The sequence below is a fragment of the Calonectris borealis genome, chromosome 17, assembly GCF_964195595.1.
Source record: "Calonectris borealis chromosome 17, bCalBor7.hap1.2, whole genome shotgun sequence".
In the NCBI taxonomy this organism is placed as follows: domain Eukaryota; kingdom Metazoa; phylum Chordata; class Aves; order Procellariiformes; family Procellariidae; genus Calonectris; species Calonectris borealis.
In genome coordinates this window covers 16,597,039-16,614,803 of record NC_134328.1, presented here as the reverse complement: position 1 = coordinate 16,614,803, position 17,765 = coordinate 16,597,039, and the positions used below count along the sequence as shown (strand labels likewise).

General features: G+C 39.4%; 1 protein-coding gene across 8 annotated transcripts in view; it reads left to right on the top strand.

Moving 5' to 3' along the window:
• Positions 1 to 17,765, top strand: part of RTEL1 (regulator of telomere elongation helicase 1) — a 51,130-nt gene that overhangs the window by 26,275 nt on the left and 7,090 nt on the right. For 7 of the 8 annotated variants that reach the window (XM_075166817.1, XM_075166816.1, XM_075166818.1 and 4 more), the window contains 11 exons: positions 1,837 to 1,980; positions 2,771 to 2,886; positions 3,698 to 3,821; positions 4,965 to 5,118; positions 6,673 to 6,827; positions 9,010 to 9,105; positions 10,677 to 10,887; positions 12,629 to 12,766; positions 13,327 to 13,443; positions 15,382 to 15,624; positions 17,223 to 17,399. In XM_075166817.1, coding sequence (XP_075022918.1) covers positions 1,837 to 1,980; positions 2,771 to 2,886; positions 3,698 to 3,821; positions 4,965 to 5,118; positions 6,673 to 6,827; positions 9,010 to 9,105; positions 10,677 to 10,887; positions 12,629 to 12,766; positions 13,327 to 13,443; positions 15,382 to 15,624; positions 17,223 to 17,399 — 1,675 coding nt within the window. The other variant, XM_075166822.1, reaches the window with a different exon arrangement.

Sequence of the window (17,765 nt, the reverse complement as noted above, 5' to 3'; positions counted from 1 at the left end):
AAATTATGTCAAGTTTACATATGTCTCATTCCTGTTTTTATTAAAGGAATACACCTTTGAGTTCTTTAAAGGGGGTGAGCGTCATACTTATGTTTCCTGTTGGCTGCTCACCGAAAACTCAACCCATTAGATGAAAACAACAGTTCTGGAAGAGAAATAAAAGAAACATTTGCAATCAAACATGTTAGAACAACACTGCTGAAAACCCAAAATATTGCTTAGCTTTAAAAAACTTATATTAACTTCAAGTGCTCTGGACATGTTTGATGGCCTTTCATTTACATTTTCCAGTGCTGATAAATTGATTTATGATATCAGTGGAAATATTTGCAAAATCATAAATTATTCTTAGGGCCTTTATGCTGCTGCTTACTGCCTACCAAGAGACGATTCAATTCCTTTTGAACCTTCAGTTCCAATCTCCAAAGCAGTTGTTAGATCAATGAAGAAAAGACATAGCCCTTTTTGGGTGGGACTCTCAGTTGAATATGCCTGTCCTTCTGACAATAGTGTATTGCCCTGAGAGGAAGAGAGTCTGTGGAGAGATCATGCTTTGCGGTAACACGCAATTGAAGGATAGACTGTTTAGTGTATTGGTCACAGGGTTAATAGTATGACTGCTAAATTGGAAATATTTGAGAAGATAAACCAAAAGAGACGTATTGTCAAAAGGTCTAAAACTAGCTCCCTTCTCAGCCATCACTTCAAGATTCCCTCCCAGGTTGTTGCTCAGCTTTTACATTGGCAGTAGGTTCTAGCAAGCTTTTTGTGTTCTCTGTTCCCTGGAAGAAACCTAAAAAAACAATCCTTTTTATAAAGAGGAGATTCTGTCCCAGTTACTCTAGTTCTTTCACTAGCTGTATCTAGGCCTGGGGTGTCTTTAAAAGTTCACAGGAATTTTCTTCCCTGTTTTGAGGGCATGAAGGGCAGGTTCGTTTGTTTTTTTTTTTTTTATTAGGCTTTTTTCTTTTTCTCTAAGGTTAGTCTTCTCGTGCTTTTATTAGCCTGAGGCATTTCTTTTGAGGCCAAGATAAAATGTCCATAAATACAAGTATGCAACTGCTGGCTCCAGACGGATTATAGTGCATGCTGTGATTGGTCTTAGTGGCAGTGCTGGCTTAAGCTGAGCTCATTCCACCCACCCATCCACCCCTGATGTTATATTCCATCACAGCTGCTTGTGTGTCATGGTAAATGAGATGGAAGAACGGATTCAGCTGAAAAACAAATCAACGTTTTTTTTCCCCTGAATTATTTTTCAGTCTGTTCAACTCTGATTTGTTCATTTCACAAAGTGATTTGCCAGCACAGCATGGGACCTGAGCATGTACGGGGGGGATGAGCGACAAATACTTGAACGGATGCAAGCATCGCAGCTGGTGGATATGACACCATAGTCTGGTGGATTCTGAGCAGATTTCTGGTAGCTTTCCATTATTGCTTTGAAATGATTCTGTTCATTTTTAATGTCAGAGAAGGCTTGCCATGTTCTTACCATGTCTTGTTAACAATTCCGGGTATGGAAGGTTTAAACAGAGGTATTGACTGACATTTAAGACATCTTCTGAATACAGCTGTTCTGCTTATCCAGGAATGAGACATATGCATTAATGGTGTTGGCTGAGGTATGCTTTGTCAGGGCCTCCTAGAGGAAAAAGTTAAGTTTAAAGTCCCAGTAATAAAAGCAAAAAATCTAGTTGAAACTATTCATAACATATTCATATATTACACTTGGCTAGGGATTTAATTTAATGGAGAAAAAAGGCCAATAACTGCTGAATTGCCCTGATATGTCACTTCAAATCCTGTTGATAATGGAAAACGCTGTCTCTTCAGGCCAGTGAAGGCTTGGACTTTGCAGACATAAATGGACGAGGAGTCATCATTACTGGGCTTCCGTTTCCTCCTCGTATGGAGCCCAGAGTTGTTTTAAAGATGCAGTTCCTGGATGAAATGCGAAGAAGTGGTGCAGGTGCACAGGTAATACTGGGCAACTTTTCACTGTTGGCCATTTGTAGGTTCATGTCATCGTTTCTCCCCCCGGTCTCTGTGGATTTTGGCTTTTGTTATCCTCCCAGCCTCATGGGACCATGAATATCAAAAACTCAAACAACTGTGGGAGTTTTTCACAAATAGTCACCTATTTTTTTAATAACATTAAGGGTTCCAGTGACACATGGTCTCAATTAAGTATAGGCTCAAAAAATGGTATAATTAAAGTTTGAGTCAAAATCTTTGTATGCATGTTATCCATATATCTTTCTGAGGGAATTATTTCATCCAGAGAGAGGGTGGCCAGGAAGAATTGCCTGTGCTGGCTGGTTTGGGGATTTTTGTTTTTGTGGTTTGGCAGGGGCGGGCATTGTTTGGTTTGGGGTTTTTTTTGTGTTTTCTTTTGCTTTGTGTTTCGGGGGTTTTTCTATTGCTTCAGGCATGAGAATGAATGGCATTATAAATTTAGTTTATTGTCCTGCAGGATAGCTGTAAGGTCTTAATTAATATGGCGAGTCTATTGTACTACCAAGGCTGGCAGTACATCATATACTAAAGAGCCCCTCAAATTACTCCTTGAGTTTTCTGTGCACCATAAATCAGGTGTGATATTCAAGTCAGCCTGTATTTGGCTTTCAAGGCTTTTAGAGATTTGTCAGTAGACCTTGTTAGATACTTTTTTTTTTATTACTTCTTTAGAAAGCAATAGTGACTGTACAGCACAGAGAATACGTTTTACCTGGTAAATAATGTTAATTCTTTTTCCCACCTATTGCAGTATTTATCTGGGCGTGAGTGGTACAGTCAGCAAGCTTCCCGGGCTGTTAATCAGGCTATTGGCAGGGTCATCAGACATCGCCAAGACTACGGTGCTATCTTCCTGTGTGATCACAGGTGAAACTTTGGCTCTAGAACATAAACATACATCAACATCTTTATATCCCAACATGGGTATTGGTATTTTGTATATAAATGTGCCAACGTTACTGTTTGGAGAAGGCTACAGTTCATAAGTAATGAAATTTTTTTATATAACAGGTTATATAAATATTGCACTACTTTAAGAAAGGAACTAGATTGTTATCTTCTGCTCCTAAAATATACTGTCTTGGAGCTGTAGAAAGAGATCAATGGTATTAATGCAAAATAAGCCAATTTGTTGAGTTCATGTTTGTAATGCTACTGGAAATTGTGTGATAATAACTGAAGGTTTTGCATTTTCTCCATCTCTCATTTGAGAAGGCAGTCACTAGCACTGCAGTTTTTTGAGAGGAGGACGAAAATGAAGAAAGATTTTATTGCTGAAACAATATAATCTATATTAATATAATATATTAATATTATATTACATTAATATCCATTAATATAATATGTATATAATAGACAACAAGAGTTTAATTGATAGCCTTCAATGCTGAGGCTCGACTGGGGACAGTGAGCACATCACAGTTCAGTACTACTGTTACTGTTGCACAGTTAAAGATTTTAGGGACGAAAGATAAGAATTGGCTGATTGCATGGTACATGGTATCAACAAAGCCCTTTCCTCCTGAGTGAAGACATCACCCCATTATATTTACTGCACTGTTTCAATCTTTTGTTGTCTTGCTGCTTCTCCCTTGTCCTTTTGGACCCTGATCTAGCATTTGTTTAATTCACATAGGGCAAGCTGGCAAATAATTCTCTCCTTTTCCAATCCTCACAGGTTCACAACTGGTGATGTAAGAGGCAAACTGCCTTCATGGGTTCGCCCTTATGTGAATGTTTATGACAACTTTGGGCATGCAGTCAGAAGTGTCTCCCTCTTCTTCCGTGTCGCTCAAGAAATTGTAAGTGTCTTTTTTTTTTTAAAACAAACAAACAAACAAAAAACCCAAAGAAACAAAAACACACAACAGATTTTCTTGATTGTGTTGGAAACTGAGAATACTAAGCCAGGTGAGAGATGTGATGGAGTCACTTGTCTTGTCACTTCTAAACATTGGAAGCTTTACGGGAAAGGAGATGTGCCGTATCTTTCTCCAAGTGTGAGCTGGGACAGGATGTGTTGTCATGCTGTGCAACTCATTAGGTTAGATCACAAAAATAACTTCCTTTTCCTATCCCTGCTAAATAAGCATAGCTTTCGTTGGATGGTATGCAAATACTGGAACTGATGTTAGCATCAAAAGCTTTCTAACTCACCCTCAGGGAGAGGGTATATGTGTGGAAGAATCAGTCAAACCCTTAAATTTAAATCTAAGCTGACTGATATAAAGAGTGAGACAACCCATCAGTTATTACGGTTCATCAGTGGGTCATCTTTACTCATATGGCTTCTCTCTTAGCATTAAGAAGCTCTTTTTCTCAGTAATAGGTCCTTGATTTAAAAAGTAATATTGTAAAAAGACTTTCTAAGCGACTGGAGAACGTCATAGCAAGAAATGGGCTGGAAGTCAGAATGGGGAACTCTTTGTCCCCAAAATGGAGATTAAGATTAAAGTAAACACTTAAAATTCCACATACAGACTTGGATGACTTCCTGGAAGATGCTTTAGCCAAGTACAAGTTGCTCAAATAGTAAGTTACAGATGGATGATACTGGATGACTTGATGATCTTTTCTGATCACAAATGGGAGTTTCATGGTAAATAAGAACCACAACCCAATGTGCTGTGCCAGAAAGAGCTATGTTGCAGGGATAGTGGCAGGAAGCAATTGTTCTTTAGCAGGGTCATGACCCTTTTTCTGTTACACAGATCACTTCATGCTAAGCCTGCTTACTACACTTCATCTATCTGTGTCACTTCCTAGTTATTTGACCCTTTTTTCAAAAGCACATAAATCCAGAATGCTTAGCAATCTTGCTGTCAAGGGTTATTTGGGAAAAACGGTATGTCTTTGGGTTGTTGCTGGGATTTTTTTTGGTTGCAAAGAAAGTGGTGTGGAAAAGTAGCTTTTTCCTACTGTAACTTCTTGTAAACTGCTTGCAGATGCCCCCACCCCTGCCACAATGCCCTTCTGGCTCTGCTGGTTCCCTAAGTGAAAGCGATATGGCACCATCTACTTCTTCTGAGCAGATCCTCTCCCTGAAAAAAGCCAAAAACTTGGACGACCACGTTCCCAGTTTGAAGAGGAAAAGAAAAGGTAGGTTTGGGTCCTCACAGATATACTTTTTTGTTTTAAGCTGAACCGAAAGAGGAGGAGCGACAGACTAGAAACTGGAATGGGAGAGAAAGCAAGGAGACCTCAAAGACCGATGTAAAAGTCTGATCAGAAGGGACATAGCTCGGCAGTAGAAAATGGGGGAACCAGTTGCAACTACAGAGCAAAGAGGCAGAAGGGGCCTGAAAAGGTGTCCTGCAGAATAGGAGGAGTTTGGTGGAATATCATAGATAGTTTAAAAAATAAGAACTGGAAGTCTGTTTCTGACTAGAACTGACTTTCATATGTCCTTCCATCCTGTTGTATAAATGACACTTACACAGTAATCTGACTAAGGAAACAGAAAGAGGGCATTGTCCTTGGAACAAAACAGAATTTTAAAATTTGTGGTTAGCTAATACCAAAGAATAAACTCAAGACATTCTTTCAGAATGTTCCACTCTAGATTGCTTGCTGTTTTGGAACAGAACAATGAAGTTGTGTTTAAAACTGTGATTCCAAAACAGTTATGGCTGAACGTGAGGGTGATTTCACATTACATCTAAGCCAGTGTGACTGCATGTTGTCATTGAAAGGGATTACTTTGGCCACCACTTTTTTCCTCCCTCAACTTCCAACCGTGCGCTTATGCGCCTTCCTTTTGATTTGAATCCATCTATTGTGAACTGCAGAGCAAGCAGATGAGTTTGCTGATCCAATTTACCTTTCATCCATGTGACTGGTAGATCCATCTCAAAGGATGGGCTGGAATGTGTGACTGGAGGTAAAGGGAGGAAGCTGCATTGCCTCTTTTGATATAGATTTTCAGTTGTGTTGCATTAGCTGTAATGTCAAACGGCACCTGTAATCATAGTTTTGGCTGAAGAGCTTCTTGTACTGACTTTTTAATTTATAGTGTAATATACTTCCATTCTTCTCAAAATAGTGACTTTTCTTAGTAAATGACTGTTGAAGTAATTTCACAAAATAGTGGAAATATATTTTGAAGAGAATGCCTTTTAGAAGTAGCAAACTGATACTAATTTAACACTGCCTACAGCTCTGAATTCTTATATTTAAAACCAAATATACTTGGATCCTGATTAGTGAGAATATGTATTCTTGGGAGCTGAGGGTGACTGAGAATTGAAGGCTTCAAAAAACTTGTTCTGCCAGAATCTTTTAAAAACAGGAACTCAGTTTTTGGGAAATCCATAAAGCTAAAGTAGGTTAAACACAGACAACTGTTGCAGTAAGAGTCTTTGTCCATTGGTCCTAAGCCATTTTGAGGTTAAATATGACCATCACTTAAGGAAAAGTTTGAGAGAAGTCCACCAGGTTGTGGTAACAAATGCTTGAATGATTTTGGGACTGATTAACCAAAGCAGTTTTCTTACTAAGTCATATAATGCAATTTTGCAAGATGTGGAAGATTAAATAAACCAACACATCTTTGTGGATTGCTACCTAAGATTTTTGAGGTATTACTAAGTCAAAGAAAAGGCAAGAGATAATGTGGAATGTTAATTTGTCATCTGTATTATGCTGTGATGCCAGTAACTGGAGATGGAGCATCCAGTCTATGCATGGAGTATGAACAAGAGCTCATCTCACCTAGAAGGCAATGTATTGGGCTCTTGGATGCATTGGAGTGCAATGAGAAGAGCAGTGAAGATGCAGAGGAGGAAAGTGACTTGTCAGGAGAAGAAAAGGTAATGGCAATGGTGTAGCAACATACTTGCTTATAAGTAAAAATTGTAGGCTCTAAAGCAAAATTAGTTTGACATTGATTTAAGAGTACCAGTTCAACCCTCTTTTAAGAAAAACTCACTGTAGTCAGCACTGGTAACTGCAAGTTCTCATAATTAAGCTTAAGCAAAGGGTTTCCTTGCCACATTCAAGTAGATGACCAACAGGTACAGACTTGTACTGTGCTCCATAGCTGCTGACCACATAGATTCCTGGAAGTTAACCTTGCTCTCGGAAGAGCAGAGAGCTCTCAAAGAAGAGGTTGGTAGATACACAGTTCCTCCTGGGTGGAATCTGTGTCAGCACTTGGTATTTGACCAGATACTGAGTTAAAAAAAAAGGTGTAGGGGGTTGTTTATGAATTAGAACTTGCACTTTCAGATGAAAATCTTTTATTTGCCGCAGAGAATGAATATTGTAGACTTGCAGAATATCTTACCTGAATCAAAAACCCACTATTGCATTAAGATCAACAAAGCTTCATCCACGCTGTTCATTTTCTTTCCTCTTGGGTTGGTGTTTTTAATACATCAGTGATTAGGCTGTGTTCTTCCTGCTTTCCCAAAATCCCTGTTTGCAGTTGTTGGTGGGGTAGCTCCCTTACCTGGCTACCATCAGCAGGAGTATTTTACTGATGGCTTGCAGACTCAGTTTGGCTGATGATTAGTGTGTGGACTCCAGGAATGCCTATTGCAACGTACCTAAGCAGTCTGCTTAGGGGAAGAATGCCTGAGGGAAAGTGTGGAGGTGTAAGGAGTATCTGCGGAATATCTAAGGAGGCCTAAGGGATTTGGATGGAGATGTGTACAAAATAGAGGGGATGTACAAACTTGGAGAAACGAACAAGGATGGAGAATATTTAACTTGTGTTTCAGCTAATTGAGAAATCGGCTCCATCACCTATGGGCCTTCATGGCATAGACACCATAGAACTTATTCTTTGGAAAGCCTGGCACATCTCCAGGGACTTGGTAACTCATCTACAGTATCTTGTTAACACAGCTGCACTGCTTTTGGCATAGTTCCTTAAGTCAGATAAGTTAATGGTCTTAACGACTCAGCAGTGAGTCAGCTCGTGTCCGCTTTCGATATTCGGCATTACTACTCATCTGTGGCTTGCAGAGAACGGCGGGGCCGTGCTGTGCTGCACCTAAATTGATGACCTCTGGCACCAGAGATCTGGGGAGCGTAGTCCTGAGAAATGCAGTGCCTCTGAGGGAGCCAGCTTTCACCCTGAGTCTAGTACTGAGCAGGGGATTTGGGCTGATAATGGGGTTGATGTGCTTTCATATCTTTCTTCACCATCCATCATAGTATCCGTGTTACCATTTTTTCTTTTATCAAGGTTATACTGTACCCTTGTTCCCAAAATAATGGAAATTTAGCTACTGTCATTCTGAAACAATTTGCTTGGGGTGAAAAAGAAGAAAAGCAGCCTTTGTCATCTCAAAAAATCAAAATACAAGAAATAGTCTCTCAATCCATTTAAAGAACGATTTGGCAGTTCCCCTTAATCAGTTTTCCTTGTGAGATATGCCTTATGGAAACTTGTCTTTCAGAAGCCTTATTTCTTCTGGATCATGCTATTCAAGGTGGTGCCTTTATATAGTCCAGGATTAAGAAGATGTTTTTGATAGGTTTTTTTGACTTACTTCATGTATCATAAATGGGATGAGACAGACAGTCTCATCCTATCTGCCCTGATATTTTCTACAAGACTGCTTAGGCTTCCCTTCTCGGTAAAAGAAAAGCCTGATAGAGGCTTTCTTCAGAAGAGTAGTACTTCCAGGCAGGAAAGTGAAGGGGCGTGCGAGGCATCGTGTACACTCCCAGGGCTGCCCTGAAACAGTTAGCTGTAAGTCCAGCTTTGCTTAATCGGGAATCTGCACTCTCAAGACCAACTTTGTCTTTAATTTCCTCTGGTTTGGTCTCTCTTTCTGAATTGTCCAGTAAGTGATTACGTTCTCGAAACACATATGTGTCCCAGGCTCTGTTGCAATAATCTAGGTCGACTTGTTTCACTTTCTTGAATCATGTCACAAACCGGGTTAACAAGCTTTACTGCTGGAAATGGCTAAATTAAACGGACAATAACTTTGAAAAGCATTTTTTTGAACCTTTCTTCTTTTCTTTTCATCTTCACAGGCACAACGTCTGTCAACACTTTCCCTTCAGTATGAGAAGAGGTTAACAGATGAGCAGAAAGGAGGAAGGAAGAAAATAAAGCTAGTCAGCAATACAGTATGTGTTTTCATGTGTCCATGCCATCCCTTTGATCTGCAGACTGCTTTAATTTGAATTGGAAATGTCCAGGCAGACAGATGACTGATGCCAGAACAATTATGTTTTTTCTCCAAACTGTAAATATTCATCAATGCACATCTGAAATCTATTTCTGTCATGCTCTTTCTCAAATCTAGACATCACAGACCCAATCAAGCACAGGTCTAGGTAGGGCTAGTAGGTGAAAAGAATTGTTTTCTGGCATTGACTACCTTGTGAACACTTCTCCCATTGACCAGGTGTGGTGGGTGGTTTCATTCTTTTTGATTAGAGTAGAATAGAATAGTTCAGTTGGAAGGGGCCTACAATGGTCATCTAGTCCAACTGCTGGTAGAGCCTCAAATGGTATAACTGACCAGTTTTGGGTAAGCGATTGCATCCTAACCCCACCTGTGGTGGGTCATTGTTGTGTGTTATGTCTGCAGTTGTGCATTGCTGTTTTGCCCTGTCTCCAACTGAGTTAACTCATTATGCAGCTATTTGCTTAAGAGTCACAATAAATTAATGAGAATCCCCTGGGTGATTGTGTCTGCCAGTGGTTACTGTCCTTACTGGGTACTGTCTGTCTGTCTGACTCCCAGTCACCTAGCAAATGAAACTGATAAAAGTAGTCACAGATTCTGAAGCTGATAATATCCAAGGTGTGAGGAAGGCAGCAGGTTCATTGCAGAAGGTTGTGTTTGCAGTTTGTTGCTATCTGATGTCATGATGAGTCAGCCTAGCCCTCAAGGTTTGGAGTAAATGTCATTTCTCTTATTAAGCCTTCTCCTAAGAATAGAATTGTGCAACAAGGCTTGGCTGCCTTCTCTAGGAATATTCCTCTGAAGCAGTCAGTTTTGTTAGCAGAGAAGGTGAATAGCATGGCTCTTCTTCTGTGAGGGAATGAACGCTCACAGATGTCAGAGGGATTAATGTTTTAGAAATAAATATAATAATCATCTGGGGAAATTAACAATATACTTGTGTCTCGGGATTGCCCCAGTGACACTGTTTTTTGTCACGAAGACATGTGACAAGGGTCCAACAGCTTATATGTTTAAAGTGTGTGAGCACATTGTAATGCACAGTCACTTTCATAAAGGAGGGGTTGTTCTGAATCTTTTTCAAGTCCCTGCTGCTTGTGATTGTAGAAGAAGAATGCTTCCTAACATGAGAGAGTAATCTAGCTTGCTCATGTGTGTAATGTCTTCAAGAAATGTTGTAGAGGAACAAAAATGCTTGAACGCCTTCTGTTCTTTGTATCTCCTGCTTCAGAGATTTATGTTTTTCAGTTAATTGGACATTTTCAGGAGGTAGGCCAGTTAGATTTGTGTTTATTCTGTGGCACTGAATCTGTTTTGCTTTTTTGGGAAATAACACATGGATACGGGGGTGGATACAAAAATTGCAAGAGACAGTAACCCGTTAGTTGAAAGCATTCGTTGTTCTGTGTGCTGGCGGAATTGTAAATATATTGCTTCCATCTGAATTCATGTGAGAGTAACTCATCAAGTCATACTACTTACTGAAAAGCCTTCCTGTCTTCGCAGCAAGCTGATAAGAAAGCAGACCTGACGGAGCCAAAGAAGGCCCGAGCTACGTTGTACATCGCAACAGTGAAGGAGACCCTAAGCCAACAGAACTATGATCTCTTCTCTAAGGCTCTTCAGCACTACAAGAAGACAGATGACTTCCATGCTATGTTATCTCAAATGAGCTCCCTCTTTGTAGAGGATGAAAAAAAGCATATCTTGTTACGAGGTATGACAACTTTCCTAATATATTTATATGACGTGACCTTTGTCTTTTAAATAGACTTGGGTATTTCAGAGGTAAGTGTTTTGGATTACAGATCAATCAGGATGATAATAATTAACATTCATCACTTTATATCCCCAGATCACACCGAAAATGTTCTCAATCTAATTATCATATGTTAGTTTGCATCTTGACAGGCCTGAAGAAAATCACATTCTATGGAAGCTTGTGTTATTTTAAATTTTGCCTAAAAGTAGTATAGCTTATTCCTGTGATTTAGGAGGTAAGATCAAGAGTGTGGTTGTGCGAGTTGGATATATGCATTCATACGGGTTCAGTGTTAAAGCAGTAAATAAGTAGACAGAATATCTAGAGAAATTTTCTATTTAAATAATGGTGAGTATAAAGCAAGTGATCTGGGCAAGCATGGATAGTGTACTGGTTTAGTGGTATTTTCTTGACTTTAAACAACTACAGGAACTGGACTCCCACCAACATTTCTTCTAGTGTAACAGTGTTTTCTCTGAGTTTTCCTTTCCCTCTCAACTTGCGAGCAAATGGGCAGATTTTTTTGTGACTTCTTTCATCTACTAAAATAAAAAAGTATAGTTACCTATCTTGTAAATTGTTTAAGGTTAATTTTAAGGTTAAGGAATGGGAAGCTTATTACTAATAGTATGTGGAGAAGAATTGTGGAATCGGGAGTTTCTGCCAAGATCAGATAGGACTTCGGCTGTGCGCTGAGAACCAGCAGACGCACACGTACGCCTGAGATAAGACCTGGCCACCTGGCTTAGTTGTCTCCTCTGTAAGGAAACTGTACACATCAAAATGAAAAAGCTCTCAGCTAGGGATGCTGCTTGCAGTCCCCCTGAGGTGGCAGATGTGGAAGCCAAAGAAGAATTGAATAAGGCAGAAGAGGTGGCCTAATGAGCCCCAGCTGATTCAAGAGCTGAAACAGGTGAAGGGAATTGTGAGCAGACAGGTGATCGTTGCTGGAAGGGAGAGAGACTGTTTCTCTTAGCATATAAGGGAGACGAATTGGGTGATAGAGAGCAGCAGTGGAGAGGGAGACAGCGGGACTGCCGCGTTATGATAAAGGCTCCGGTATTGTAACAATAAAGGATTCTGTGCATGTATATGTGAGGGTCTGCGCAATCATACACCACAATAGTAGCCACAGTCTGTTCCTAATTTGCTGATCTTGCTATATAAATAAGAAAATATTTGATTGCCTAATTAAGGCCTGGTTTTCAGAAGTGACAGGCACCTGAAACCTAAAGTTCATTTGATGTTTAGGCTTTTGGTTGGCAAGCATTTTATGGTAAGAAGTGTAAAATTAACAGTATATCAGTTATTCAAAGTATCAGCCTGGCAGATACTTTGACCCCATGGTTTATGAGGTAGTTCATGACCTTTTGCTGCAAATACCGGTTTCACTAAAAGGTAAGCTACTTCATATTTACAGTGGAAAAAATTACAGTTATTACCTACTGGTAATAATATTGCTGGAAATTTGCATGATAGCTGACCTTTGTGTAACTTATAACTGTGCTTATTGTATAAATACTAGATAACGACATTTAGATTTTAAGTTATTTAGCAGCACTTTTTATCTTCATATTACCTAACTTAGAAGTCCTGCCATTGTAGGTTTCTGTGGCATTTATTACCTGTTGTGGACTGATTTTTCTTTTTCTTTCTTTTTTTTTTTTTCTCTTCCTCCACCCCCCCCCCCCGAAAGAATTTTACCAGTTTGTTCGACCTCAACATAAAAAACAGTTTGATGAAGCGTGTTGCAGTCTGACTGGAGTGGGCTGTGGCTACAAACCTGAGCACAGCCTCCTGCGGGAAGAGAGAGAGATACTGGCCAAGAAAATAGGTGAGGAGCTTGTTTCAGCACTGTGCAGGCAGTTGTATCGTTTGATGAACATTGTCCAATCGTAGAGCAAGACGCATCTAATATGTAGAAAGGGTGGAAAGCAATTTAGTTTAATCAATATTGAGCTAAGTCTCTGCTCTGCATGATCCTCTTGCTTGCCTTCCCATAAGCACACACAAATGCCTGAGCATTAGTTACGGTGTAGTTAGTAATGATGCCATTTCATTTCAAAAGGGGATTTTACAGATCTATTTAAATCTTGAATCTAGTCTGTGGATTTAAAAACTTTGTTTGTATTCCTCTGTCTTCCTGGCTACCCACATAGTGCCACCAGAACAGTTTATAGAGGGTAATCATGTTCTTGCAGAACTTGTGAAACCTTTGAAACTCTGGAACAATAAGGTCCTAAAAAAGGCAGGGTGCTAGCTCATCCCCTCTTATCAGAGGAATACATCTCCATCTTCAGTTTTTTTCAGCATAGAATGGTGTACTTTAAAGTGCGCCATTCTATTTTCGTTCTTCCCTAAGTTCACTGTTAACGGACTGGTTTGATTTAACAGAAGAAAAACAGAGTCAGCAGAAAACAGCATTCTCAAAGGACTTGTGCACTCAGCTAAACCCTGGGCTCCACTTGAACCGGGGAGGATTCCACTTGACAACAGGACTGAGTAGTGCAGGTACAATTCATATTAAATAAAAACACAGTCCCAAGGTAATACATGTTATGTTTCATTTCGTCACTGACTGTAGATTCTCCTGGTGGGAACCAATGTTTTTTGTGTTCAGCTAGCACAGTGGCTCACTGTCTGTAGGTAGGAGTGATGGTAATTCAGAATTTTCAGCAAGGATTGTACAAAACAAAACACAAAGCCAATAAATTAAATCAAGGTGGATATGAAAGAAACCAGCTAAAGCCAGAAGTTTGCACTGGAGACGTACGTCAGTGAGGGAAAGGGTGAGTCAAGCACAAGACTGCTGGGCTTCCTGTTTGTCCAGGGTTCATGAAAGAGAGCCATGTAAGGAATGTAATTTTAAATTAGGTCAATATGCATCCAGGTATGAAGAAGAAAACAGTTCCTGTTCTGTTATTAGTAATGTGCATACTCCTCATGTGGACAGTCTGTTTTTTCTGCAGAAACAGAGACTAGCGAATGTATTCTCACATTGCACGTGGTCTCTGTATGCATCCCTCTAATCTCATGCTGTCCAGTATTTGTTTTTGAAGTCAAAGGCTCCGTTATGATTTGATTACAGATCTTCCTGACAACAGCTGGGAATTTTTTGTATTTCTCACAAGGAAATGAGTAGGATAGTTGGACAGCTTAAAAGCCTTTTTTTTAGAGGGTAAAGAATAGTCAAAGGCCAATCCTTTCTTTTAATAAATAAATAAATACATAGGCAATGTTTCCTGGAAGGCTTTAAAAGCTTTTCATGTATGAAGCCATGCTGTTTCTTTTGATTTGTTTTCCCGTTTTGTTTTGTATTTTAAGAACATTTGAACAAAACAGAATCTTTGGTAATTATTTTGTCCTGAGGTCCATGAGATTGAGATTGATTTTCACAGAAACTTGTTTCCACTAAAAGTAATTGAGAAAATAATAGCAATAAATGCATGTATTATTTCTGTTGCTCACTCCTTAAGTAGAGTATGCTCCTGTGAAAGTGCAGAAAGCTGTATGATATGCAATAAAAGATACTGATTATAAAATTCACACCCACGTTTTCCCCCTTCCCGGAAATTGAACTAAGCCCATCTTTTAAAACTTCATTATCTTCTTTAACTTCTTTAAAAGTTCTTTAGTGAAGAATAAAGATCTAAATACCATATGATGTGGCTGGTTAATTTAAATCAGTTTCTTATCATATACTTCATCCATATTGGCATGCCTGTAATATGCAAAACAGAACTTTTTCCTCTAAAACGTATCAGAAATCAAAGACTGACATTTTGAACAGAAATCCACTTGGAGTTTAGCAGGATGTTCATAGCTGCTCCTACCTTCTGTTGTACTCCTACATTGTTCTTGTGCTGTCTTGTGTGTTATTTCAGGTTAGTTATTCTTTTTTGACACTATGTTTTCCTGTTGGGAAACACACATGCATACCCCCCACACACACCCACCCCTTTTCTCCTTCTATTAATAAGGGGTGAGAAATCTGTTCTTTAAAATTACTCTCAACAGTTTACTTGCCCATGTGTCAGGCCAGCAGAGTTGATTAAACCTTCTGCTTAAAATGCTTCTACTCCTTCAGTGTAGCACAAAACCTGATTTATTGCTGACCTCCATGCACAGTGTCTTCTGTGTCACCTTTTTCTCATTCCCTAGTGACCATCTGACATGTTTCTCCATTTAAAAAGATCAAAAAACTCCAGAAGATGCTAAAAGCGATCCCCAGAATTAATTTGCCCAGTTGCCATTTCCAGGAGCAGGTCTTGGCTCTGCCCAAGGCCACGCCAGAGGAAGGTGTGTGGGTGTGCAGGCAGTGTTGGCTCTACCACTTTGAAGTAGTCCAGGAACCCCCTTCTGAAGGCAAAGAGAAATTGATACTAAGGAGTGAGCGGTTTGTCTCTGTTCCTCCCCAAGCCCTGCTCACATGTGTTCTTTGTTTCTCAGGGCAGAATGCCAGTCGAGCTCCAAGGAAAGAGGCTGAAAAAGCTTCAAGCTCTAGGAGAGATCACCACCAGGTCCTCAGGGCTACCTATCTCAATGATGTGAAAAGGGCTTTGAACAAAAGTGCGTACAGCCGTTTCTATGAAGCGTTGTTAGCTTACAAGAAGACAGATGACTATGATGCTATGGTATCAGTGATAGCAGCCCTCACCACTGAGAAGCCAGAAGACTTTCATCTTCTACAAAGTAAGGGGTTTTTTTTTTAAACCACTTTTATTTAGTTGAAAAGAAGATGTAAGTGCTGTGATGTCATGTGAGCAATAAACTTTCACTGGTCATTAGTTTGCAAATTCTCCACTTTTAGGAAAAACTTTTAGCATTGGTAAACTTCACCACTCCCATCTGTTGGTTTAGCAGACCAGATAAATGGAGCAGCAGGAAAGTTGTGTTAAATGAATGTCAGTCAGAGAGCAAAAAATGTCAAGGTTATAAAATGTTATCTCTCTTCAGTTAGAAATGGTCCATTAAAAACATTTGATAAGACCTCAGTAATTCCAGTCCTAACCTTCAGTCAAGCTAACTTCAATCAAATGATTTCATTATCTTTTTTTCTCCTCAATTACTACAAGTGATTGCTCTCTAGAAAAGACAGCGCTGACTATTGCACTGACTCAATTTTGGTTTTATGACCATTGATTACTATACTGGTGCTAAGCTCTTAGATCACTTCCAGGTTTTGGGATAAGTAATCACACTTTTGATTCAGTATTCTTCTACAGAGCTTTACCTGGGAATAGTTATGGAACTATGTCATAATTTAGTATCTCTATCATTCATAATTAGAAATTTCAAGCTGATATTTATTTTCTCAGAAGTTATTTGTTTTGATTTTTTTTTCCTTTCATAGATTTAATGATGAAAGGATTTAGGAAGCTACAAGTTTTAAAAATTTGAAACGGGGCTTTATTGTTTAAAAAAAAAAATAAAGGAAAAAAAAGAAGAAAAGGGATTATATGCTGGTCTTGATTGCCTTTAGGAGGCAGCTTGTCTTGTGCTATGTAACACATCAGTTCCACCTTCTCTTATGTCTCTGGTGTGAACTCCTCTGCAGGAAATGATGCATACAGTGTATGCTGGGAAATGCTGATGTAGTTTCATTTGTTGTCTTTAGGAAATAACAATAAGTATTCCATTGAATAGATGTCAGAGTCTCCAAATTTTTAGAATAACTTTTTTCTGGTGCATTAACTAGTCAGATTAGTCTTGACACGGTGAAGAGTGGGAGAGAAATGAATTATGTGGCACTGTGACTCATAATCTCCCCCTAAGCATTCTTTCTCACAGAGTAAGAAAGTGTTTTTACTGAGCAAATGTTTTGACCTTAGAGGACTTTGTGGTAGAATTGTTTGTGTTTGGCAGTAAGTCGTAATTAGGATTTTTTAGAATTTCTGTATGTGTTGTGAATCCCTGTCAAGCAAACAGTAACAAGAGATTTCCTTTTTGAGAAAGTCTTTTCAGATATTGTGTATATACCTGATTTCCCTCGATCAGTTATCAGGTGAAGGGCTGGATCAGATATTTATGCTTGGCTGTAGAGAACGGAAGAATTTTGAGATTAGTTGAGATTATTTTCAATACTAAATACTCATCTGTCTTCTGGCAAGGAAAACTCCATAATTATAAAATCAACAAAAGCATCAAGTGTTCCACCAATGTGAAGATACTCTGAGGAATATGGCTGATATTGTTCAGCTTCCAAAGAATTTCTCCCCTCCAAAGCAAGGAGTCTTCCATGGTCAGGCATTTATTTTCCTATGCATTTGACTGTATTTTCTTTTGGACAGGGTTTTACATGTTTGTGCGCCCTCATCACAAAGAGCAGTTCAAACAGATGTGTAAAGACTTGACGGGAATGGTGTGTGGCGAGGGAGAGAAGCAATTGCAACAGCAGGTGCAAGGTGAAGGGAAGCCTCTGAGTTTGGAGAGCTGGTGCACTAAGGGAGAAAACAGCCACGTACAAGGTTGGGAATGAACATTTGTCTGAAGTTTAGAATCTTATTTATTATTGTGATGGGTGGTGACCAAGAGCCTTAGCTGCGGGCTGGGGCCTCCCTGCACTAGGTGTGTAAACAAAGATCAAAGCAATTGGCCATGTCCAAATTGAGTTAAAAAAAGTGTAAGATAGAAGGCAATGTGAGATGGGGAAGTGCAAGGAAAAAAGAAGAAAATTAAAGTGCCATCTTCTTTAAACTGTTAAGTGGGTTTGGGATGAAGGGAAAATTTTTGCACCTAAGTGGGGTGGGGACAAGAGTGCATCAAGATTCACTGTGTCTAGGAAGAATTTGCCACAGAACTATTTCAATATAAAGAGTCCCTTTCAGTAATAA